The 27,793-nt window shown below is 41.9% G+C and overlaps 1 protein-coding gene across 1 annotated transcript in view; it reads left to right on the forward strand.

Annotated features, from left to right (window-relative positions):
• itga8 (integrin, alpha 8) overlaps positions 1–27,793 on the forward strand; it is a 270,386-nt gene that overhangs the window by 22,332 nt on the left and 220,261 nt on the right. Inside the window, exon 7 of the mRNA XM_072253739.1 lies at positions 13,381–13,506. Coding sequence (XP_072109840.1) covers positions 13,381–13,506 — 126 coding nt within the window. The remainder of the gene's footprint in view (positions 1–13,380; positions 13,507–27,793) is intronic.

Here is a 27,793-nt window from a genome sequence, read left to right on the forward strand (position 1 = left end):
CTCCAACAACACTCAAGGATAAAGCAGCCCACCACCCACCAGCGTCCTCAACAATCACTCTGTTTATTAATGGTGCACAATGATTACTCCAGCAGCACCTTCCAAGTCCCCAGCTTCTACTGCCAAGAAGGATATGGGTCTCAAGTACATGGGAATACCATCATCTACACGCCCCTTCCAAGTCACACAGCTACTTGATTTGGAAATATATCATTGGTCCTTTATTGTGACTGGGTCTAAATCCTGGAACCTGTTTCCCCAAAAGGGAAGAGATTGGGGGAATATCCTCATTAGATGGATTTGTGCTTGTGTCCAACAATGACAGGAAACTGGTGTGGGAGAGTTTTTAAAGTCTAAGAGCTGTTGTACTGGGACAGTTGCACTCTCTGATCTAGGAAGCCCGGGTCCAGTGATCTAAGTAGTCATCACAACTGGGGTCGTCCTCTGTTGCAGTGGATAACCATGACTTCTGTGCCTTGTCATGCCCTTCGCTCTCCACCGCGCATTGGAGAACCGCTTTCCTGGCCGTTGAATCTCACTGTAGATCTCATCTGCCCAGTCCGCAGGAGCTGACTGTGCATGCTGGACAGCCTGCCAGCTATCCTCATCTGGTTTAGTCTGCCTGTCAAAGTGACGTACCAGGCTGTGGTTGCTGTACTTGGAGCCATGGTGAGAGCTGAGTGTCTGATGGGGACCAAAGGTGGGTGAGCTGGCCCAGATAAGACACAACAATCCCCTTCACCAGAGGTGCTGACCCTCTCTGGTCAGCCCAGATGGATTGCTGAGGATCGAAGTACAGGAAATGTGAAACAAGAACACAACATGTTGGAAAGGTGAGGTAACGTCTGCGGACAGAGAAAGAGGGTCAGTGTTTCAGGTCGGTGACCCTTTATCAGAATGAGGAAAGTGACAAAACGTGGGATGGGTGGAGAGTTCAGAGAAAAGAGTACTGTTGAGATAACCAGTATTTAAAAGTTGGCAGTTGGAAACAGAGAGAAAAAAAACAAAAGACTTCTCCTTCCTAATCTGTTGCCTGACCTGTAGATAGCCGCAACATTTTCTGGTTTTGCCTGCTTTAGGTGTTACTTCAATTAGTCTTCTCCACGCACTCCAGCTTGTCTTCACAAATGCTTAATCTTCTTACAACTCTTGCTCCGTCACGTTCTCAAAGGCAGAGAGATGATAGATTGGTGAGTACCTAGCTTGATACGAATTTAGGATAACAACATCTCATTAGGTGTTATTGCCTCGTTCAGTTCAGATTGGCAACAACTTGTCCTCCACAGTCTTCATCAGCATAAGGCTGTGTACTTAGCACCCTGCTGTACTAACTTTATACTTATGAATGTGAGGCGAAGCACAGCTCAAATGCCTTACTTAAATTTGCTGATGACACCACTATTATTGGCTGAATCAGAGATGGTGACAAATCAGGATATAGGAGGGAGATTGAAAATGTGGCTGAATGGTACCACAACAATCTCTCACTCAACCTCAGCAAGACCGAAGAGCTGATTATTGACTTCAGGAGAAGGAAACCAGAGGTCCATGAGCCAATCCATATTGGGAGATCAGAGGTGCAGAGGGTCAGCAACGTTCAATTGGTCGGTGTTATCATTCCAGGCGGGACCCGAGAAGCAGCCTTTCCCCAGTGGGATGACAACTCATCCCATTTGTTAAGGCTGGTAAGTGCGCTGAATGCACCTGCCCAAGAGTTCCTTCAGGATCCCTCTCCACAGGCAAGGAGTATAATGTGAGAGCAGATCTCGGCAGACAGCTACAGTTCCCCACAGAAATCACCACCACGTCTCTCCACCCATTGTACTGGGGTCCATGGCCGCCAAGACAGTCCAGCTCATTGAGTTAACCATCCCATGGGGGAAGGAGTGGAGGCTGCCCACCAGTGGAAGAGGCTGAAGTACTCAGACCCGGCAGATGAGTGTAAGGAAACTGGCAGGAGGACTATCATCTATCCTGTGGAGGTAGGATGCCGGGGCTTCATCAGCGCATCGACAACAAGGTTACTCCGTGATATGGCAGTGACTGGAGCAAGGCTCAGGAGGGCCACCGGAGAGTTGGCTGAAGAGGCAGAGAAGGGCAGCTTTTGGCTGTGGCTCAGGAGGAAGGACAGAAACTGGGGGACTGATTGAACCCCATTGAAATCTGAAGGGGGTGGCAGGGGCACATCCTGCCACTGCTCCACCAGCAGGAGAGGTACCAGGGCTGCGGGAACAAAACAGCAATGAATGGTGATGCCTGGCTGATGACCCTGCAGCTGACCGAAGAGCAGTGTTGGGCGTGCAGCAGGCAGCAATGCCAAACAGGAAACATCGTCTCCCAGTTAGTCTCAAGTCAAGTCACTTCTTATTGTCATTTTGAACATAACTGCTGGTACAGTACACAGTAAAAACAAGATGACATTTTCCAGGACCGTGGTGCTACATGAAACAATACAAAAACTACACTGAACTACGTAAAACAACACAAAACTACACTAGACTACAGACCTACCCAGGACTGCATAAAGTGCACAAAACAGTGCAGGCATTACAATAAATAATAAACAAGACAACATGCACAGTAGAGGGCAGTAGGTTGGTGTCAGTCCAGGCTCTGGGTATTGACGAGTCTAATGGCTTGGGGGAAGAAACTGTTACATAGTCTGATTTTGAGAGCCGGAATGCTTTGCTGCCTTTTACCAGATGGCAGGAGGGAGAAGAGTTGTATGAGGGGTGTGTGGGGTCCTTCACAATGCTGTTTGCTTTACGGATGCAGCGTGTGGTGTAAATGTCTGTAATGGTGGGAAGAGAGACCCCGATGATCTCAGCTGACCTCAGTATCTGCTGCAGGGTCTTGCGATCAGAGATGGTGCAATTTCCGAACCAGGCAGTGATGCAGCTGCTCAGGATGCTCTCAATACAACCTCTGTAAAATGTGTTGCAGATGGGGGCGGGAGATGGACTTTTCTCAGCCTTCGCAAAAAGTAGAGACGCTGCTGGGCTTCCTTTGCTATGGAGCTGGTGTTGAGGGACCAGGTGAGATTCTCCGCCAGATGAACACCAAGAAATTTGGTGCTCTTAATGATCTCTATGGAGGAGTCGTCGATGTTTGGTGGAGAGTGGTCGGTCCGTGTCCTCCTGAAGTCAACATCCATCTCTTTTGTTTTGTTTAACAGACGACGGTCCGTTAGCCGCTGCACCTCCTCTCTGTATGCTGACTCGTCGTTCTTGCTGATGAGACCCACCACGGTCGTGTCATCGGCAAACTTGATGATGTGGTTCGAGCTGTGTGTTGCAGCACAGTTGTGGGTCAGCAGAGTGAACAGCAGTGGACTGAGCACACGGCCCTGGGGGGCCCCCATGCTCAGTGTGATGGTGTTGGAGATAATGCTTCCAATCTGGACTGACTGAGGTCTCCCAGTCAGGAAATCTAGGATCCAGTTGCAGAGGGAGGAGTTCAGGCCCAGTAGGCTCAGCTTTCCAATCAGTTTCTTAAGAATGATTGTGTTGAATGCTGAACTAAAGTCTATGAACAGCATTCGAACGTACGTGTCTTTCTTGTCCAGGTGGGTTAGAGCCAGGTGGAGGGTGATGGCAATGGTGTCGTCTGTTGAGCGGTTGGGACGGTACGTGAACTGGAGGGGGTCCAGTGAGGGGGGGCCAGCAGGGTTTTGATGTGTCTCATGACGAGCCTCTCGAAACACTCCTTGATGATGGATGGGAGTGCAACGGGACGGTAATCATTGAGGCAGGACACCGAAGACTTCGGCATGGGGACGATGGTGGCAGCCTTGAAGCACGTAGGAACGACGGCGCTGCTCAGGGAGATGTTGAAGATATCAGTGAGAATCTCTGCTAGCTGGTCTGCACATCCTCTCAGCACTCTGCCAGGAATATTGTCTCGTCCAGCAGCCTTCCATGGGTTGACCCTGCACAGGGTTCTCCTCACATTGACCACGGTAAGACACAGCACCTGGTCATTTGGAGGGGAAGTGGTCTTCCTCGCCGCCACGTCATTTTCCGCCTCAAAACGAGCGTAGAAGTTATTCAATGCATCTGGGAGGGAGGCATCACCAGCACAGGCAGGTGGTGTTGTTTTGTCGTTGGTGATGTCCTGAATGCCCTTCCACGTGCGCCGTGTGTCACCGCTGTCCTGGAAGTGGCTGTGGATTTGCTGGGCGTGTGCAAACTTTGTCCTCCTGCCAGGCAATGCTCTGGCATGCGCACCCCTTGGTCGGCTCAAAGGAACTGTCCAGGATCCAGCACATAAGTGCCATTGCAAAGAAAGCATGGCAGCGGCTCTACTTTCTTAGAAGTTTGCAAAGATTCAGCATGTCATCTGACTTTGATAAACTTGTATAGATGTGTGATGGAGAGTATATTGACTGGTTGCATTGTGGCCTGGCATGGAAACACCAATGCCCTTGAATGGAAAAGCCTAAAAAAAAGTAGTGGATATAGCCCAACCATCATGGGTAAAGCCCTGTCCGCCACTGAGCACACATACACAGAGCACTGTCGCAGGAAAGCATCATCCAACATTGAGAAGCCCCACCACCCAGGACATGCTCTCTTCTCACTGGTGCCATCAGGAAGAAGATACAAGAGCCTCAGGACCCCCACCACCAGGTTCAGGAACAGTTATTATCCCTCAACCATCAGTCTCTTGTACCAGAGGGGATAACTTCACTCAACTTCATTTGCCTTATCACTGAACTGTTCGCACAACCTTTGGACTCACTTTCAAGAACTCTTCATCTCATGTTCTCGTTTTTTATTTATTATTACTATATTTCTTTATTTTTGTATTGGCTCAGTTTGTTGTCTTTTTCACATTGGTTGTTTGTCTCGTTGGCTGCAGTCTTGCATTGATTCTGTTATGTTTCTTGGATTTACTGTGAATGCCCACACGAAAATGAATTTCAGGGTTGTGCATGGTGACATACATGTACTTTGAAAATAAATTTGAACTTTGAACTTTGATTAGCTACTTAGAGCATGTTAAATTAGGTGACCTGAACTTTGAGAAATAATTACTCAGCTAAAACCTCCCACTTGTGTTCTTGATCTTATTCCCACAGGCTTTTGTAAAGAAGTTTCTGATGTGCTAATCGACAGTGTACTTGACATAGTTAATTGCTCACTAGTTACTGGCATTTTTCTAGTTTCCTTAAAAATTGCAGTAGTTAAACCCCTGCTTCAGAAAATAATCTAGACTGCTTTGTTTTGGACAAGTTTAGACCTATTTTCAACCTGTCTTTTCTGAGTAAAGTTTTAGAAAAAGTAGTTTTTTGACAATTAAGTGATCACTTGAATAAAAATTCTCTTCTTGACAACTATCAGCCATGTTTTAGATCAAATCATAGTGCAGAAGCTTCATTGCTTAAGGTAGTTAATGACTTATGGCTTAGTGCCGATGCAGATAACATATCAGCTTTTTTCTGTTAGATTGGAGTGTAGCATTTGTTCTAAAATCACAACATTCTCATAGACTACCTTAGTCAATGGTTTCAATCTTACAAATCAGGAAGAAAATTCTTTGTTAGCTGCAGTGATTATCTGTTTGAAATCCATGATATTGTGTGTGTGCTGTCCCACAAGGATCAATTCTTGGCCCATTCTTGTTCCCACTCGACATGCTCCAATTAGATCAGATTATTTCAAAGCACAATGTGAATTACCACAACTATGCAGATAACACACAACTGTGTTTATCTGCTTATGTCAAATGACCCTGATGCTCTAAACCCTCTGGTCCAGTGTCTTACTAGCATTCCAGAATGGATGAGTTCGAATTTCCTTAACCTAAATAAGGAAAAAAAAATGAAATGTAGTTATTGGTAGTGATAAAAAAGTGTGAATCTTAGAAATAAGTTTGATCATCTGGTCTTACAAATCAAACATGTGGGCATTATTATTGACTCTGAGTTAAACTTCAAATCACATATTAACCATATTATAAGACTATGTTCTTTCATTTAAGGAACATTACAAGAGTTCAATTTCTTATAACATCTCAAGATGGAGAAAAATTAAGACATATTTTTGTTTATAACCGATTAGACTACTATAATGCACTCTTACAGGACTGCATAAGAAAGAGATAAATTGGCTGCAACTTATTCAAAATGCAGCAACAAGTATCAAAAAAAGAAAATCTGAGCACATTTCACCAGTTTTGGCATTATTACATTGGATGCCTGTGTCCATTAGGATCAATTTTAAAATACTCTTAATTGTATAAAAGGCTCTGAATAATCTAGCACCATCGTATATTTTAGAGTGCCTATCTTCTTACGTCCCTGACTGTAATCTTAGATCCATGAATACTGGTTTGCTTAATGTTCCTAGAGCCAAGCATATAAGAACTGGTAATGCAGCCTTTTGCCATTATGCACCAAAAATTGGAATATTCTACTCACTAAGATACATCAGGCTGGTACTGTGGAACATTTCAAAGCAAGGATCTAGTGCATTTGCTGGCGTATCTGATGAATGAACTCTTCTCGGGCTTCCATCTGGGTACAGGAATAGATCTTAATTGATGTTTCGATGAGAAACTCCGCCATCTTCATCAGGGTTGATGGCGGGGCATGTCTAGTCTGGTGGTATTTATATGCCCGTTGTCCGTCACTCCTGATTGGTTAGTCCTCAAACAATTGGGTTTCCTCTGTCCCACCTTGTTTACAATTGAATTCCAGTACTTAGAGCAAGACATTCATCTTTGTTAAAATTCATTTCCTCTAGTTTTATTTCAATGGCTACCTTTACAAAGTGGTCCCAAAAGCCTTTGGCACAACACAGTAGTTTTGTGTTGTCGAAGTCAATCCTATGGTCATTGCAAATGCTGCTACTACCGATTTCTCTGGGTAACCCAAACAAATACGCCTGCTGTGCTCCTTGATGCAGGTTTCCACCGAGGCTGATATATGCTGATTCGCATTCACAGGGAGTCCTGTAAGTGCCAGCTGTCCCAAGTCCCAGGTCATCTTTGACCCACATAAGCCGGGATTTGAGGTTCCTTACAGCGGAGTCCCCAACCTTTTTTGCACCACGGTCTGGTTTAATATTGACAATATTCTTGCAGACCAGCTGACTGGGGGGGGAGGGGATGGGTGTTCAGGTAAGGTTAAACTCACCTCAACCTATCTTTTACAGTTAGAGTTGTCAACTTTCTCACTCCCAAATAAGGGACAAAGGTAGCAGTCAAATCCTGGGACACTTTACCCCAGGAAAGACTACCATGACCATGATGCCTTATGTGGGCACCTGTGTGCGCATGCGTGGCATGCACATGTGATGTGCGTATGCGTGCACGTGCCAATTTTTTTCCACCACAAATCGGTTTTGCCTTCATCTTCCCGACCACACTGTACATACATTATTTGGACTTTATATAGGCTGTGTATTTATCATCTCATTCCTGCTTTTACTATATGTTAGTGTTATTTATTTTTGGTTTTATGTATTTGGTATGATTCGTTAGGTTATTTTTTGCATCTGGGAACGCTCAAAAATTTTCCCACATAAATTAATGGTAATTGCTTCTTCGCTTCATGCCATTTCGGCACGAAAGGTTTCATAGGAACGCTCTACCTTAGCGTAGAAATACAGGATAAGGGCGGTCCTGTATGGGACAAACCAATTTAGCCCAATATATGGGATGTCCCGGCAAATACAGGATAGTTGGCAATCCTGTCATCAAGTTCAACAGTGCGTGACAGGGAATGAGGAAAGGTGCAGCTGACTCATGTCGTTTCCTCACGGCCCAGTAGCACGTGCTTTGCGGCCCGGTACCAGTCCGTGGCCTGGTGGTTGGGGACCGCTGCCTTACAGGTTTGTGGATGATATTAATCCAGGATCTCTTCAGGATCCTGGCAATCCTTCCAGAAACTGCGGAAATATAGGGAAGGAAGGTGGTCGTGATGGGTTTCTCCTTGTTGTGAGACAGCGGAAACCCAATTGGTTGAGAACTAACGAATGAGGAGGTATGGATGATGGGGCTATATGTACCCCCGGTGCAGACAAGCCTAGGCATCATCCCTGATGAAGATGGCGGAGTTTGTCATCAAAACCTTGGTTAAAATTGATACCTGTACCCAACTGGAAGCCCGAGAAGAGTTTATTCATTTCAAAACACTTCTAAAAACCTACTTTTTAAATTTGGCCTACTTATTGGATTACTTAATGCCCGTTGATGTTGATTACATTTATACAATTTGGTACATTTGATTAAACTTTATTGTAGTCTGTACTCATGATTTTTAATTTGTCTCGTATTTTTCTGAATATATTGATTTATTTTTACAATCTATGTAAAGCACATTGAGCCTGCATCTTAATGTATGAAAGGTGCTATTTAACTATAGTTATTATTGTTGTTATTATTATTATTATGTTTGTAATAACGTGTTGAATGTGATTTTGAAAACATCTGCATTTTGTACATCTTTACAATGTAACTTCACTTTACTGAGCTAATTGTTGCCCATCAATCATTAGTCAATTATTGTATTCAGCAATAAGAATTGGTCTATGGCCAGCATGGTAACATAATGGTTAGAGTGACACTTTACAATGCCAGCTGTAGGTTTTGTTTCAATTCCCACTGCAGTTTGTAAAGAGCTTGTACATTGTCCCCGGGACTGTGTGGATTTCCTCCAAGTGCTCTGGTTTCCCCCTACATTCCAAAAATGAAAGTTAGGGTTAGTAACTGTTCTGGCAATTAAACACAGTGATCTTTAAATGGGCTTGTTGGTAAAACAATAACAGAATGCAGAATAAAGTGTATCAGCCACTGGAAAAGTGCAGTGCAGGTAGACAATAAGCTGCAAGAAATTAGATTGTAAGGATAAGGGTCCATTTTGTACAAGGGAACCATTCAGTAGTCTTATAACAGTGGGGCAGAAACTGTCCTTAAGTCTAGGTACATGCTTCTGCATGTTCTGCCCGATGGGAGAGGGAGAAGTGGAAGTGTCTGGAGTGGATGAGTTGCTGATTATGTTAGTTGCTTTACTGATGTAGCAAGATGTATAGGCAGAGCCCGTGGAGGGGAGGCTGCTTTCCATGAGGTGCTGAGCTGAGTCCACTTCTTTCCGTGGTGCTGGCTGTCACAGATCGACCAGTTGCTGTACCAGGCCATGATGCATCCAGGTAGGATGCTTTCTGTGGTACCTCAGTGAAAGGCAGTAAGGATTGACGGGCATGTCTTTATCCGTCTGAGGGAGTAGAGGCATTGGTGAGCTCTCTTGGCATGGAGACTACGTGGTTGGTTCAGGACAGGCTGTTGGTGATGTTCACTGCTTGGAACCTGAAGCTCTCAAATGCTCCCCCCCCACCCCCCAGCAGCACTACTGATGTAAACAGGAGCCTGTGCATTGCCCCCCTTCCTGAAGTCAATGACCAGCTCTTTCGTTTTGCTGACTTTGAGGGAAAGGCCCTTGTCATGACACCGTGTTACTAAGCTTCCTCTCTGCTTCCTGTTCTCGGACTCATACGGCCCACTATAGCGGTATCATCTGCCAACTGGTAGATAGAGTTAGGGCAGAATCTGCCCACGCAGTTGTGAATCTGCAGGGAGTAGAGTATGGGACAGAGGACACAAACTTAGGCAGCACCAGGTTTAGAATAATTGTAGCAGAGGTGTTGCTGCCTAATCTTACTGATTGTGATCTGTTGGTCAGGAAGTCGATGATTTAGTTACAGAGGGAGGTGTTGACTCCTTAGGGTCCAGAGTTTGTTGATGATTTTCCTTGGAATTATGGCCTTGAAAGCAGAGCTGTAATCAAGTCACAATATTCTAATGTAGGTACCTATACTATTCAGATGCTCCAGATATGAGTGTAAGGCCATGGAAGTGGAAATTGATGAAGTCCAGATGCATAATAATAATTTCTGTCACTCTTATTGACCTGATTCAGATTTTACTTTCGAACTCCAGTTTCTATTTCTCTATGGTAATAAGCTGCTGCTACATCGATACCTTTCATTGAATGATATTCTTTTTCATTTATCTGTTCCAACTTCATTGATATTGGAATTTTGCATTCCACATCTAGTAAAATACCAGGGTTGCAGGTGGTGAGACCAACAGGCAGGCTTGAGTAACTTCTGATCCGTAATTGCAAATCTGCAGCTCTCCAAAATTTCCGATGGTTTAGGATTGTAAAGTAAGCCTTAACATTCATACTACTTTACTAAAAGATATCTAATGCAGTGTAATGACATAGTATAATTTATTGATGGCCCAAATGCCATCTATAAATTTGCCGACGATACGACGCTTACGAATGGTTTCATAGGAACGCTCTACCTTAGTGGGGGAAATTTGGGACAAGGGCAGTCCTGTATGGGACAAACCAATTTAGCCCAATATACGGGATGTCCTGGCATATACGGGACAGTTGGCAACCCTAGTCAGACCCAAGGAATTAATTGTGGACTTCAGGAAGGGGAAGTCGAGGGGAACACACATCATTCCTCATTGAGGGGTCAGTGGTAGAAATGGTGAGTAGGCTCAAGTTCCTGGGTGTTAATGTCTCTGAGGTTCTATTCTGATGCAATTACAAAGAAGGCATGACAGTGGCTATAATTTATTAGGAGCTTGAAGTGACTTGGTAAGTCCCCAAAGACCCTAGCAAATTTCTGCAGGTGTACCATGGAGAGCATTTTATCTGGTTGCATCATCCTCTCTTATGGAGGGATCATTGCACAGGATCAAAAAAAGCTGCAGAATGCTGCAAGCTCAGCCAACTCCATGCTGGGCACCAGCCTCACCAGCATCAATTTATGCTTTTTATTATTATGTGTTCTACCACCACAAAACAACACATTTCATGATATATGCCAGAGATATTAAACCTGATTCAAATTTATTTTAAAATCCATTTCAGTTAGGGGGACAGATTTGTAATATACTCCCGTTTGTGCAGGCACTGTCTCACCATCCATTTCCTTAATATTATTTCCTGTAAAAGCAAAGTCTGTGCATTCAGTGTAGAACTGAAAGATTGTAGGCAGCAAACCTCCCAATTTTCCCAATGTAATCAAATGGACATTTTGCTCAGTTTCCACACTTAATTCACACAGTGTTCTGTCTGAGAACTATTCTGCACCATGTCACTATTTCTCCTGTGGTACTTATCTGATTAGATTAGATTATGAAGACACGCAGTCCTCTTTTATTGTCATTTAGTAATGCATGCATTAAGAAATGATACAATATTTCCTCCGGTGTGATATCACAAAACACAGGACAGACCAAGACTGAAAAAAACTAACAAAACCACATAATTATAACATATAGTTACAACAGTGCAACAATACCATAACTTGATGAAGAAGTCCATGAGCACAGTAAAAAGTTCAAAGTCTCTCAGATGTCCCACATCTCACGCAGACGGGAGAAGGAAGAAAAACTCTCCCTGCCATGCCTGACCACAGTCCGACTCTGAGTCATTTGAAAACTTCGAGCCTCCGATCAGCTCACCGACACCGAGTACTGAGCGCCATCTCTGTCCGAAGGATTCAACCTCAATCTCGGTCGCCAACAGCAGGCAAAGCCGGGGATTTTGAGGCCTTCCCTCCGGAAGATTCCCGACTGAGCAGTAACAACAGCAGTGAACTGGCATTTCAGATATTTCTCCAGATGTTCCTCTGTGCTTTCACGTCTGTCTCCATCAAATCAGAATTGTCCATGGCCCCTATTTAACAGATACAATATCATTTTTCACCGGAGCGCTGCACACACGTGGCGCGCTGCTCTCTCTCCTCCTACCATTGTTTCTTACAAAGCAATGTTTAAATCGATCCTTAAGTAAGGTCAGAGTTATACTAAATGATCACAGACTTCCAGTCTAACTCTTCAAACTATATTGGGGTGGTACGGCAGCCCAGTGGTTAGCACAACGCTTCACAGTACAGGCGACCTGGGTTCAATTCCCACTGCTGCCTGTCAGGAGTTTGTACATTCTCCCCATGAAGGCGTGGATTTCCTCTGGGTTTTCTCCCACTGTCCAAAGACGTACTGGTTCGTAGGTTAATTGGTCGCTGGAAACTGTCCTGTGATTAGGCTTGGATTAAATTTAAGGAATTGTTGGGTGGCTTGGCCGTGAAGGGCTAGAAGGGCCTTTTACGCACTGTATAGAAATAAATAAATAATGATTAAATGGCTTTTTATAAATCTTGCTAACACACGTGATCCTTACTTGAAACTGACAGTGTAGATTACATAGGAACTAATGTGAAGGGACTCAGAGAGCTGCTGGAATATGTGGAATTGATTTATTCGGCTATCTAATTGCATTGAGTGTCAGACACATATCACACATTTAAATGCATTACAATGATAATCAGAAAAGCACAGGGCAGTTTAACAGCAGGGAATTGTAAGTTTGCTGCTGACCATAGATGAAGCATGAATAAATGCTCAGATGCTACCCTGGTTGAAAGAAAAATCCCAAATTAAAATAACATTCGTGGAGAAGTAGAAATGTGTAATTACTTTAGAAATCAAAAAAAAGTTTCTCATATTGAATACTATGTCCTTGCACATTCTCTTTCATTTTACTCTGGGAAAGTGGTCTATCGTGAGATTGTCAAATTGCAAACCAACAAACTGATTGATGTTACCTGTATTATATGAACAAACACAATGGAAACTCCTGCTGTAAACTTTTGCTGTCTCCATTCCCATTATATAATATTTTGTGCTGCAAAATCTGATACATTAAATGAAAAAATTCTTTTACTTAAAATTGTAACAGTATAAATGTTCCTTGAAAATAAAAAGTTATAGAAGCATTATGTTAAAATCAACAAATCACTGGTGATTGCAATAAACTTAAAATTTTCATGTTATACTAAATTAGCAAGTGACCACAAATATATAATCATTGGGACTCAGGGAACTCTTTTGTACGAAAGAATGCATTTCAAAAGGCCATTTTGTTTTGGACTTCAACTTGGCTGTATTTTGTGGTCCATGGTTAGTGTTTGAGACCCACTGAATCCTTAAGAGTCCTTGGGATTGTTTACATCTTTGTTTCAATGGTAAATTGTGAGAGTTATTTGAGGATTGTATATTTGAGTATTTATAGTATAAATATAAATGAAGATTACACAGTTCATTTTTTTCTAGATTCATAATAGATACTGTATTCTACTTCATCTGGAAATATGAATAAAAGCTTTTACGTTGAATTTTTCTTCACAGTTCAGTAGTTACATAATAAACTCATGAATCAGGCTGCATTATCATGTAAATTGTGGGGGTTCTTGCTTCTTATATTTTTGGAAATATTGAGGTATAGTTAATTGTGATATGAGGTGAGTTAAGTACCCTTTTTGCTTCATTCATGCTTTTTTAATATTTTGGACACAGGTCAGGTGATTACTGCAGATATAGTTGAAGTTTTAAATGGAAGTGACTATAAACACTTGCTCCGAAGAGTGAACGGGGAACGCCAGACTGGAATGGCTCCGGCTGATTACGATGACAACTACTTAGGTGAGACTCGTTTAGGCACTTCATATAAACTAACAATAACTACATTCAAACACTTGTTGATATTATTAGGATGGATAACTGCACCAATTATGTTGCCAGATAGTAACTCAGAAAAAAGCTTATTAACCCTTAAAGCACCCTTTGGTTGGTCACCACATTTTAACGTATGCAGCAACAGATCTATCACATTTAAGACATTTAGTTTGGGCTTTAGATAATCACTCATCATTCAGCAGAAAAGTTCAAAATCTTTATTCTGATGTATCTACTTTACTAGAGATAGTCCTCAGTTATGGCAGGATTCGGTTCCCGCAAATTGTTTGTAGCTGAACTGCCTGCAAATCGGAATTGACTAAAAACAATGACTGGGAGAGGATCACAGAAGCAGCTATGACAGAAGAGTGAGTAGGCGTGGGAAGAGTGGTTTCCAGCCTGCTCAGCCCTCCTGGTTCTGATTGACCTGAACCAAACCCTGATCATTGCAGCCTGGCGCAGGGGATAGGAGGAGGGGTGATTAAGGCACACAGAATTGCCTCGTTACCACCCAGGTGAAGTTTGCTTGCAGCCAGCAAGTCCATCCCCATCCATCCTGCCGGACACCCAAGCACTCACCCATCTGTATGTCTATGGTGCCTTAAGTCAGGGGAAGACCTGCAGTACCACACTGACTTCTGTTAGTTTGCTGCAGATTAACAATTGATGGAATGTTTTAATTGTCTTTCATTGTGAATACTTTTATGCCAATTTATAGTTCATCATTATCATCATCAGGTGCCATGCCCAGTTTGAGCTTTGACTGTCATGGCCCACACACTCCTGTTTCGGGTCAAGTGGATCAATTCATTGGTATTCATTTCCAGTTCTCTGGCTGCTGTCTCCATCATCATTTGTCTTTGCCTTCCTTTTTCTTTCTTCCCTTCAACCTTTCCCATAATTACTGTGTATTCTAACTCCTCTTTCCTAATCACGTCCAATGAAGTTACATTGCCTTTTCATGATCTCATACATTATTTCTCTTTTTGTGTTTGCTCTGTTCATGACATCCTCATTAGATATTTATTTCGGCCATGATATTCTTTGCATCCTCCTCAGAATTCACATCTCTGCTGCTTCAATTTGTTTCCTCATGTTACTAGATATTGCCCAACATTCTGAGCCATATAACATAACTGGATAAACGTAACATTTCAGTGCTCTGAGGCAGGTTGTCATGCCTTGTTTAGTGTTGGTCAGTATACTCTTTATTCTCGTAAAAGTGTTTTTTGCCATCCCTATTCTTCTTTTGATGTCCATGTCGCACCTGCCATCTGATGTCACCCAGCTTCGTAAGTAGCGAAAGTTCTGTACTTGTTTTATGTCTTCCCCATTTATTCTCAGCCTGCAGATAGGGTTCTCCTTCTTTTTGGATACCACCATACATTCTGTCTTTTTGCAATTGATAGATAGACCCATTTTTGCACTTTCTTCAACAACTATATCAATTAAGTTTTGTAGTTCTTCCTCCGCACTTGCAATTAACAGTCATCCGCATATCTAAAATTGGTAGTTTCATGAATCAACAAATCAACAAATATCAATTACAGTACACTTAGAGTCAGATTTGTTCGCATCTGCCCTTTTGCCCCACTGAATTAGCTGCAGGCCAGCTTTCTGCCTACCATGCCTATTCCAGGCATACCTATGTTACACAGCAGGTGTCCTATGTTTTCCAATCACATAGACTGTGAAATCTGCTGCTGATCTGGTGAAAGTTCAGTGGGACGTTGAACTCAGTGGGGAAAATGGCTGAATGTCTTTTTTATTTGATTTAGTTAAGGTAACTGTGGTTAATTATTTAAATATATATGCTTCTGGCCTTTCAGTTAGTCATAGATCATACAATGTGGAAACAGGCCCCTTGGCCCAGCTGATCTGTGCTCCCGTACTGCTGAGTGAGCTAGGCCATCTGCCTGTGTTTGGCCCATACTTTTCAAAACCTCCTATCCATGTACTTATCCAGATGGCTTTTGAATGTTGCTAATCTGTTCACCTCACTGAATATTTCTGGCAGCTCATTCCAAATACGCATCACCCTTTGTGTGAAGAAGCTGCCCCAAATGTCCCTTACAAATCTCTTGCCTCTGATCTTAAAACTACACCCTCTTTTTTGTTTTAGACCCTCCACTCCATTCTTATGATAAAGACTACTTAGCTTCATCCTTTTTATGCCACTCATGATCTTATATACCTCTATGAGATCAGACTACCTATGCATTTTAACTTTAAAAAAATAGATTAAGTATTATTTTAATAGCATTTTTACTTTTAAATAGTGTTTGAGTATATTTAAATGTTTGTCAATGCTACATAGTCTCTCCTCTGTGAGTTGGGAGATAGCCTATTGTCAATATTGCTGATCTAAAATTAATGCATTGTACATCTTGATCGGTATACTGACATTTTTTTTATGTAACAGAGAGAAAGCTGATGACTGTTAGATCCAGGGAATTCAATGCTTCAATAGTCACGTGGCAGGAATTTTCAAGAACTCCTTCTTAAAGTTTCTACTTTTTATGCAATAAATTATATAAAATCAATATAATATTGAATATCATTGTCCTTTCCCAGTGCTGATCTTAGTACATTTCCTAAATAACCTACTTAAGCTATCTTTCGGCAGGGTTATTAATCTATTGAATACTTATACAAGAGATAACAGATTAGTCACAACAACTTTAGATTAACTATACATATTCATAAATTGTATTGCTTTTCTGTTGTAGAGTGAGGTCCTGCACGGGGGCTTTGATTCTTTGAGCTTTTATTATTACTTTGCCTCTGTATAGGATCTTGGCAAATACTTTCTAATGAAATGGATACAAATACAAAAACCATCTCCTTTAGTCATTGCTTTTGAAAGAAAGAGCAATTGATTTGCTTGTATGGACTTCCGATTGTGTTGCTTCAGTTTGGGAGAATAAGTCACTACCAGCACTAAAGTAGATGCTACAAAGTGATTGCGAAATTAAATAAACTAGGCAAAGGAATGTCATGATTTGCTGTGTGAAACTTATGATATAGGATACAAAATATTATTGGCTGCCAGATGTCCAATCTGCTAGCAATTAAATCAAAGGAACATAACATTAAAATGATCTGCACTTAGAAAGTAATACATTCAAAGGAGAGCAGCTTTTATATTTACACAGCAAATTGACTGGCCTCAATGCAGCTAAGCAGACACAGCTGTTGCTTGTTCAATTGAATTAGATCAACGTACTTATTCTGAATTGACGTTTACAAATAGTGTTGAATTAAACTAGTTAAGTATGGTAACTGCTGTGCCTTTTTGTTACAATAATTTGATTAGAGAAAAGGACAAAAATTTAAGGAAAGGTTTATGTGCTGCTACTGAAGAGGTTTGTTACAAAGATTTACACTTAGCTTTTTTTCCAAGTTGAAAATCATTTGGAGTCCAAAGGTGTTCTGAAGGCATTCACTACATGTGTGGACGAGGCAATAAAATGGCAGGTGCTATAAATCTGAAATAAAAACAGAATGCTAGAAATATGCAGCAAGCCTTGTAGTATCTGCAGAGAGAGAAAAAGAGTCAATGGCCTTTCATCAGAGTTCTCTGCACATATTCTTCTAGAATCTAGATACTGAGTATTTCTGGCATTTCCTGTTTTTTGTTACACGTTCTGAATTTGTTTTACAAATAATATTTCCCAAGTGCTGTTTATGAAAGACAGCTTTTCTATACCATAAAACAATGCATTTTGCTGATGACCCATAACATTAAATCTTTTCAACATGGGTCGTAACAGACCACTTCTAAATGCATGGGTGAGCCAATTATATTCTTTTTTTTCAAGAAGCAATCTCTTTTCCTATCCTCCCAAAGGCTAACAATGAAGAAGCAGAGAGGGAAAAGAAATATAAAGGGGTTGAGTTATCTGTTAAAGTGGATAAGTTGCTAGGCTTAAATAAAGTGCACTCCTGTCTCCCAGAGAGAGCAGAAGATGCTGTAGCATTCTTCTGCAGGCAGAGTGCCAGGGAACTGAATGGTCCCTGATGTGGAGATCTTCTATAGCAAAGGAGGAAGGGAACAATGGAGTAATTACTGACCAGTAGGCAAATTCTTCTGGTGGGCAGCATGAATTGGCATTTAGATGGTCATGAGTTACTGAAGAAAAGTCAGCAAGAATTTGATAAGGGTAGATCTTGGTTTATTATTATTATCATTATCACATGAACTAAGATAAAAAAAATTGTCTTGCATGCCACCCATACAGTACATTTCATCACGTCAGAACATTGAGGTTGGGCAAGGGAAAAGCAATAACAAAATGAAGATAAAGTATTAAGCTACAGAGAATGTAGAGTGTAGGTGGATAATAAAATGCAAGACCATGGTGAGGTAGACTCTGAAGCCAAAATTCCATATTATTGTAGAAGGGAACTGTTCAATAAATAGTATATTAACAGTGGAATAGAAGTTGTCTTTGAGCCTGGTGGTATGTGTATTAAGGCTTTTGTATCTTCTGCCTGATGGGAGGGGGAGAAGAGAGAATATAACTGGGTAGGGTCTTTGATTATGTTTGCTGCTTCACCAAGATGGTGAGAAGTGCAGACAGAGCTCATGAAGGGGAGGCTAGTTTTTTGTGATTGCTGAGCTGTGTCCATAACTTTATGTAGTTTCTTGTGGTCTCAGGCAGAGCAGTTGTTATACCAAGCTGTGTTTCTTTGGGATAGGATGCTTTCTGTGGTGTACCATTTAAAAAATGGTGAGGGTCAAATGGAACATGCCAAATTTCTTTAGCCTCTTGAGGAGGTAGAGGTCCTGTTGGACTTCCTTAGCTACAGCATCTACATAATTGGACCAGAACAAGCTATTGGTGATGTTCTGTCTTAGGAACTTGAAGCTTTCAACCCTCTAGACCTCTGCTCCTTTGATGTAAAGTAAAGCATGGGCACCACCCTCCTTCCTGAAGTCAATAACAGCTACTCTTCTTTCCTGACATTGAAGTAAAAGTTTTGGTCATGACAAGGATCTCCACCATCCTAGCCATGTCATTTTTTTGCAATTACCTTTCGGTAGGAGGTGGTGAAACCTGAAGTGCAACACTGCCAGGTTCAGGAGCAATTGCTTCCCTTCATCTATTTGGTTTTTGAACTAACCAACAAAACCCTAACTATTACAGTATAGCAACATTGTGACCATTTTGTGCTAAGATGGATTTATTTTTTGGTCTGATTGCATTTGTAAAATTTGTAATTTATGTTTATCTTGTTAATGCTGTTTATATGATGCTATATTTCGATTTCATTGGTCTGGCCGATCTGCGTAATGCATATCCGCTTTTCATTGGCTCAGCTCCAAGGCAGTATTACATTATTGGTCTTCTCCCAAGCAAGGACTCGTGCCTCATATCATTTTATTTGTTTCCCCTGAGATAAGCAAGTTCAAATCAGTTTAACCAGATCAGCCAGTTGTTGGGCTCTGGTTTCTTCAAGTCACTGATATAGCTTGCATCTTCTAGCTTACCAAAGGACATCTCACAAAGAAGTTCTTATTTGGAAATGACGTCTAGTTTAACAAATTATCAGCATGGGTCTCATTGTGTCCTTGTAATTGTTTCAATGCAATTATCGCCGAACAAAACTAGTTCACAAAACAGTTTGCAAAACGGCAGCCTCCGTTGCTTCCAGCACGTGGCAAGAACAAATACATTTGGTTTGTTTGCTTCCACTGTCCTAGGCTCATTCTAGTTAGATGTCTTTTTCGTGGTTTAGTTCCTTCATGGCCAACGGCCTTGTAGGGAACCAGTGTTGAGAAGAATCATAGCGGAAATATTGCTGCCTATCCCTACTGATTGGGGACTGTTGGTCAGGAAGTCAAGGATCCAGTTGCAGAGGAAGGTGTTGAATCCAAAGTCTAGGATTTAGGAGATGAGTTGTCTGATGATGCAACTTTTATTTTTCGAAACTTTACAGAGTTTGAAGCATTTAATATAGATTTTGGATTTTAATGAGATGTATGATGAAATCCAACATTGTAGATTAATCTAGAGAGTAAAAGCCTATAGGAAGGCAGAAAGTTGTGTTAAAATTTGGCAATGTGGGCCCAAGAAAAGGGTAATAGTTGATGAGAATATTAGTGACTGGAAGTAAGGATTTCATGGAGCTTCATTATTACGTCCCTTGCCTCTTCACAGTGTACATTTTCTTTATAATAAAGTAGGGGCAATAATTCAGAAATTTGTCAGGGCAGAACAAAAGAAAATCCTCAGCTGCAAAAATCATGCAGAAAGATCAGTAACTAAAGGAAGTGGATTGAGAAAAGAACAAGAGATGTTGCATTCTGGAATGCACTGTAATATGGTCTGAAGGAATTCAGTCCCACAGTTTTGATTCAAATGAACAGCCTCTTTCTCCTGTAGGAATTCTCCTCTACAGTCTATGAAATGGAATTGTCAAAAGAATGTTTCCAGATTCTCTCTTTTGAATTCCATTTGTATTTTGTTTGTATTTCACAGTTCTTCCTATACAGTTGCATAACTTTTGAAATAACATAATATCACATGGAGTAAGTGGATTTTAGTTATTGGGGACATACACTGTATCGAACATTTGATTAGGTATTGATTATGCTGCAACTGGAGAACAAAATTGGGGTTGCCTTTTATTTGGAAAGGTTGTATTAAAATTGACTGTGATTTCATGTTCTGTCTTTTCCCTTAGACCCAAAGTTTCTAATAATATACATTGAAACCCATTTTTGTCTGCGGGTCTGAAAGCAGGTCTAGACATTTATCTCTTCCTGCTTATAAAACTAGAAAAGGTTAGTATTATCATGTAGCTCTTCCGGAGACGGGAGAATAAAAAGGCGATAGGAGCTACAGGGAGGCAGATGTACCTGTGTTGCAAAAGGCAGGTATTGAAGCTGGATAACAGTCACGGTTGGGGAAAAAGGCATAGGCAGACAGCGCAGAGTACTCCTGTGGCCATTCTCCCTCAATAACAAACTTGAGATGGGGAGTGGAATGACCTATAGGGGAGAACCACAGTGACCAGGTCTCTGTCACTGATTCTGATTCTATAGCTCTGAACGAAGGTGGCGACGAGGAGGAGGAGAAGAGATTCAATAGAAATTTGGGGTTTGTAAGAGACTTTAGTATAGCACCTTGCCTCCCAGGTGCCAGGGTCAGGGATCAGGTCTGCAGCAATCTTAAGGGGAGAGTGAGCAGCCAGAGGTCATGGTATACATTGGTACCAATGGCATAGGTAGGAGAAAGGGAATAGGTCTGAAAGAGTGAAGGAAACATGAGAAAGCCTTGGTGAGTAGGATTAAAGAAAACCACAGGGCGTACTACACATACATGAAGAACAGGAGGATGTTTAGAGTGAGGGTAGGTCCAATCAGGAAACGTGTGCCTGGAGTAGGAAAGGGTAGGGGAGGTCCTTAATAAATACTTTGCTTCAGTATTCATCAGTGAGATGGACCTTGAATGTGAAGACAGTGTAAAACAGGCTAAAATGCTGAAACATGTCAATGTTAAGAAAGAAGATGTGCTGGAATTATGAAAAACATTTGGATGCACAAGTCTCTGGGCTGGACAGGATATGCCCCAGGATACTGTGGGAAGAAAGGGAAGAGACTACTGCACCTTTAGCAATGATTTTTGCATCCTCTCTGTTCATAGGAGTAGTACCTGAGGATTGGAAGGTAGCAAATGTTATTCCTATGTTCATGGAAGGGAATAAAGATAATCCTAGGAATTTTAGACGAGTGGAAGACGAGCTATCAGAGAGGATTCTTACAAACAGGATTTATGAGCATATGGAGAAGCATAGTCTGTATAAGGACAGTCAGCATGGTCTGAGGGGCAGCTCATGCCTCACAATTCTAATTGAATTTTCTGAGGAAGTGACAAAACAAATTGATGAAAGTGGATGTGATGTATATGAGTTACAGTAAGGCGCTCAGTAAGGTAGTAGTTTCATTCAAAAAGTCACGAGGCATGGGATCTAGGGCAACTTGGCTGCGTGAATTCAGAATTAGCTTGCCCACAGAAGGCAGAGGGTGTTAGTAGTTGGAGTATGTTTGGCCTTGAGGTTGGTGACCAGTAGTATTCTGCAGAATTCTGTTCTGGCACCTTTTCTTGTGATCATTATAAGTTACTTGGATGAGGGAGCGGAAGGGAGGATTAGTAAGTTTTCAGGTGACAGGAAAGTTGGTTGAGTTATGGATAGTGTGAAGGGTTGTACCTTGCAGCAGGATATTGACAAGATGCAGAGATTGGCAGATGGTGGTCAACCTAGAAAAATGTGAAGTGATTCATTTTGGAAGGTTGAATTTGAAAACAGAAAACTGGTTAATGGCAGGATTTAATTTAGTAGTATGGAAGAACAGAGGGATTCACGTCCACAGATCCCTCGAAGTTGCCATGCAAGCAAGTTGATCGAGAGAAAAAGGAGTATGGTGTGATGGCCTTTATTAGTACTAGGAGAAGTGATGTTCCACAGGGATCTATTCTGGGGACCCTGTCCTTTCTGATTTTTATAAATGACTTGGATGAGGAAGTGGGAGGTTGTATTAGTGAATTTGCAGATTACACAGAGAGTGGCATTGTGGATGGCGGAGAAGGTTGCTGTACATTACAATGGGACGTTGCTAGGATGCAGAGCAGGGCTAAGAAATGGCAAATGGTTTCAATCCAGATAAGTCTGAAGTGATACACTTTGGAAGGTCAAATCTGAAGGCGGAAAGCAAGGCCAGCAGCGGGATTCGTACTGAAAGCAAGGCCAGTAGTGGGATTCGTAGCAGTGTGGATGAATAGAAACATCTTCGGGTTCAAGTCATTAGGTCCCTCAAGTTAACTGGGTGATTAAGAAGACGTATGGTTTATTGGCCTTCATTAATCAGGGGATTGAGTTCAAGAGCTGTGAAGTAATGTTGCAGTTCCATAACGCTCTAGTTAGACCATCCTTGGAGTATTGTAGCGTAGCAATTGACGCAATGCTATTACAGCTCAGGGCATCAGATTCAGAGTTCAATCCCAGTGTCCTCCGTAAGGAGTTTGTACGTCCTACCCAAGGAATCCCTGGCTTTTCCCTGGGTGCTCCAGTTTCTTCCCACAGTCCACTGGGCAAGTTAATTGATCATTGTAAATTGTCCCACGATTGGGATAGGGTTAAATCGGGATTGTTGGGGGCTGCTGGGCAACGTGGTGTGAAAAGGCTATTCTGGGCTGTATCTCTAAATAAGTAAGTATTGTGTTTGGTTCTGGTTGCTTAATTTTAGGAAAGATATGGAAACTTTAGAGAAAGTGCAGAGGAGATTTACCAGGATGCTGCTTAGATTAGAGAGCTTGAGAGAAGTTTGAGGAAATCAGTCTTTTCTCTTTGGAATGAAGGGGGAAGAGAAGTGATTTGATAGATGTGTATAAGACGATAAGAGCCATAGATAGAATGGGCAGCCACTGCTTTTTCTCCCCCAGGGTAACAGTGGCTAATATGAGAAGGCATAATTATACAGTACTTGGAGGAATATATAAGGGGATGTCCGAAGTAGATTTTCTACACGAAGTGGTAAGGCATACAACGCACGGCCAGGGATGGTGGTAGAGGCAAGAAAGTTGGTGGAGTTGTGGATGGTGTTGAGGGTTATTGTAGGTTGCAGCAGGATATTGACAGGATGCAGAGCTGGGTTGAGAAGTGGCAGATGGAGTTCAACCTGGAAAAGTGTGAAGTAACTCATTTGGAAGGTTACATTTGAAGGCAGAATATAGGGTTAGTGGCAGGCTTCTTGGAATTATGGAAGAGCAGAAGGATCATGGGGTCCACATCCATAGATCCCTCAATGTTGCCGCAGGAGTTTAACAGACCCTTAGGCACGTGGATGAAAGAAAAATGGAGTGCTATGTGGGAAGGAAGCACTAGATCAAGAAGTCAGCATAATATTGTGGGCCAAAGGGCCTGTATTGTTCTATACTGTTTTATGTTCTATAGGGCAGGTAGCCATTGATGGGATGTGGGCAGTTGTGAAGTAGTAACTCCTGCCACCATTTATCCAGTGTGCTTGTTCCTAATGCATGGACTTTAAGCTCTCTACATCATTCTAAATGTTTTTTTCATTTTTGAGTGGCCTCTAAAATGACCAGAAGTTGGTGGGGGTATTGCAATTCTTTACGGAGACATTGGTCACATAACTGATTTTTTTTTCTCGTCCTCTGATAATCTGGGCTCATGAGAGCTTACACAAAACTGTCATTTTCAGGAGTCTGAAGTCAGGCTTGAAATGACCTGGGCTGCCCAAAGTTGCCAACTGAGAGTAAACAGGGCCTCATTGCTTTGGCTATTAGCCTGGAAAGGCACATTGCTTGTTTGCTTGTCCTAGTGGATTTGGAGGATTTTACAGATTCAGCATTGGTGACATTTTTTCACTGCCTTGACAGAAAAACAAAAGGGGGGTAGAGTTTCGTGCCTTGGCATGTCTGCACTAAGTAGTTCAGGCCACAGACACATAAGGGGGGCAGAACTTTGTGCCAGATATGAGAATCTTCAATATTCTTTTCCTCAGTTGAACAAAGTTTGTGCTGATACATTGAATTTCATCATTAATGCCTGCCTTCATAAGGCTTTGAACATATCTCCGTGGCTTATATAATATAGGATGAAAACACGCAAGGACACATATATGTGCACAGATAATCATTTGTTGTGTGCATTTATTATTGTCTTTCAGTTCTATGATGCAGATAGACATCCAGTAGTTGCAAAACTATCCTACATTGCTGGTAATCTGCTTCTCTTCAGTGGAAGTATGCAAGAGAAAACACAATCAGTTAATAGCTGTCGCGTAAGAAAATAAATAATTGAAAAAGGAGACGGGGAAAGAAATGTTGGCACCATTAACATTTTTCCACTGAAGAGTCTCATTTTTCAAAAAAGGAATTCACTGAGTGTGAACATTAGGTGAAAGCTTATTTTAAAGGATTTTTGTTTCGAAATGTTGTACTGAAATGATAAATGTAAAGTGAAGCTGAAGGGATTAATGTCACCTACTGTAAATCCCCAAGGCCTGATAGTCTGCATTCAAAATGCTTTAGAAAGTGGCCCTGGAAATAATGGGTACACTAGTGGTCATTTTCCAGCATTCCTCAGTCTCTGGAACCATTTCAGTGGATTGGAGGCTAGCTAATATAATCCAAATATATATATTTTTTAATCTGGTACAGATATAACAATTAATTATTGGGCTGACATCATGGCAGGGTAGATGCTAGAGTTTATTATAATAGTTGTAATAGCGGGAACTTGGAGAAGATTTAGAAAATCTGGCAAACTCAACATGCATTCATGAAAAGGACATCACATATGATAAATCTACTGAAATTGAGGATGCAATTCATGGAATAGGTAAGGGAAAACTAGTGAATGTGGTACATTTAAAGTTCTAAGAGATCTTTCGATGAGGTTGCACATAAGAGATTAACGTGCACAATAAAAACAAGCAGGATTCGGAGTAAGGCGCTGATATGAATGGAAAACTAGTTGGCTCCCAGGAAACACAGAGCTGGAATAAATGGGGCTTTTCTGGGTGGCACTGAGAGACAAGTGGGGTACTACAGGGATGAGGACTAGGACCCCACCTGTTCACATACATATTAATGATTTGGAAAGGAAATTAAGTGTAACGACCCTAAGTTTGTGGATGGCATAGAACTTAGGAGGAGGTTGAAGAGATGCTGCAAGTTAATTTAGGCAGTTGATGGCATGGCGTGATGCATAGCAAATACATTATTATGTGGCTACATGTGAGGCTGTCCACTTTGGAAACAGGAAGAAAGCAGATCAGCAAAGGGGAAGATGCAACAGGAGCTGTGAGTGCTCGTGCACCTATTGGTGAAGATAAGCCAGCAGATGCAGTGGGCATTTAGAAAGCTCTTCAAAGTAAGGGGTTTCAAATGTAGAAGCAGGGAAGTTATATTTCAATTGTACAGGACCTTACTGGGATGGCATCTTGAGTACTGTGTGCAGTGCAGTTTTAGTCCCCTTATCTGAGGAAGGATTTTCTTGCTACAGAGGATGCTCAGTGAAGGTGTAAGTGGTGGGATAGCACGTCAGAATCAGGTTTATTATCACTGCCGTATGTCATGAAATTTGTTGTCCTTCTGGCAGCAGTACAACGCATTATATAAAAAATGATAAACTGCAATAAGAAAATAAATAATGCAGAAGAGGACTGGTGAGATAGTGTTCATAGGTTTCACGAACTGTTCAGAAATGGTAGAGTGGAAGAAACTGTTCCTAAAATGATGAGCATGTGTCTTCAGGCTCCTGTTCCTCCTACCTGACGATGGATGTGAGAAGGGGGCACATCCCGGATGGTAAGGGTCCTTAATAGTGGATACTGTCTTCCTGAGGCACTAGCTTTTGAAGTTGTCCTCCATGTGGGGAACTTGTGCCTCCTACAATCCTCTGCAACCTCCTTTGGTGCTGTGTATTGGAGTCTCCACATCAGGAGGTGATACAACCAGTCAGAATGCTCTCCACTAGGAATTTGTAAGTCTTTGGGGAAATGGGAAATCTCCTCAAACTCCCATTGACTTATAGCCTCTGACATGCGTTCTCCATGATTGCATCAATATATTGGGCCCAGGACAGATCACCTGAGAGGTTAACACTCAGGACCTTGAAGCTACTCACACTTTCCATTGCTGACCCCTCAATGAGGATTGGTACATCTTCTCCTATCTGAAGTCCACAATCAATTCCTCGGACATTGTGTGCAAGGTTGTTGCTGTAACACCACTCAACCTGCCATTGGATCTCACCAGCATCTCCTCATCGCTATCTGAGGTTCCACCAACAACAGCGGTGTAATTTATAGAAGGCATTTGAGCTGTGTCTGGTCGCACAGCCACGAGCATAGAAAATCAATCTGCGTTGACTGTCAGTGAGGAGGTGCTATTATTTATCCACGCTGACTTTGGTCTCTTGATGAGGAAGTAAAGGATCCAGAGGGAGGTACAGAAGCCCAGTTTTTGAAGCTTATTGATTAGTACTAAAGGGTTGATGGTGTTAAATGCTGATCAGTATTCAATAAACTGGAACTTGACATAGTTATTGCTGTTGTCCATATGGTCCAAGGTTGAGGGGAGAGCCAATGAAATTGCATCCACTGTAGACTTATTGCAGTAGGCAAGTTATAGCAGCTTTGTTTAGGCAGGAATTAATTCTAACCACGGTCAACCTTTCAAAGCACTTTATCACAGTAGATGTGAAAGCAACTGGGTGATAGTCATTAATGCAGCTCACCCTGCTCTTCCTGGGCACCAGTATGATCAATGCCCTTTTGAAACAGGTGGGGACCTCTGACTGCAGCAGTCAGAGGTTGAAGATGTCCCTGGACACTCTAGCCAGTTGGTTGATTAGAAACATGAAGACAGATTTCATTAAATGAGCTTATTTAACTCATTAAATGAATTTAGAATGAGAGCGACAAATAAAATTCCAACAGTGCTGAATCCTAGAATTGTACAGCACAGCAATGGGTCCACAGCCCTACTTTGTCCATGCTAAATATGATGCATATCGATGCCATTTACCTGCATTATATTTCCCATATACCATTTGCCTGCATTAGGCCCGTATCCCTCTACACCTTTCCTACCCAAGTACCCATCCAAATGCCTCTTAAACATTGAAGTTGTACTTGCCACTACAAGCTCCTCTGGCAGCTCATTCCAGATACTTATCACCCTCTGTGTGGAAAAACTTCCCCTCAGGTCTCCTTTAACTTACGTTCCTCTCGTCTTAAACCTGTGCCCTCTAGTTCTAGATTCTCTGCCATGTGAAAAATATTCTATCTATGCCCCTCATAACTTCATCGATGTCTTGTAAGTCATCCCTCAGTCTCGTACGTTCCAGTAGGAGTAAATTCAGTCTTCCTATTCTTCTCTCGTAGCTGAAACCCACTATTCCAGGCAACATTCTGCTGAATGTCTTTGGCATTCTCTTTATTGCTGCCTTGTATTTCTTTCGTGGCAAACTGAACTATACACAATATTCTAAGCAACACATACCAAATGCTGGAGGAACTCGGCAGGCCAGGCAGCATCTTTGGAAAAGAGTACAGTTGACCTTTCGGGCCAAAACCATTCGGCGGGGCTGGAAGAGAAAAAGGTAAGAGTAGATTTAAAAAGTGGGGGAGGAGAGCGAGAGAGAGAGAAATACCAGGTGATAGGTGAAACCGGGAGAAGGAGGGATGAAGTAAATCCCTGCTTCAGCTTCCAGAGGG

The sequence above is a fragment of the Mobula birostris genome, chromosome 3 (assembly GCF_030028105.1).
Source record: "Mobula birostris isolate sMobBir1 chromosome 3, sMobBir1.hap1, whole genome shotgun sequence".
In the NCBI taxonomy this organism is placed as follows: Eukaryota; Metazoa; Chordata; class Chondrichthyes; order Myliobatiformes; family Myliobatidae; genus Mobula; species Mobula birostris.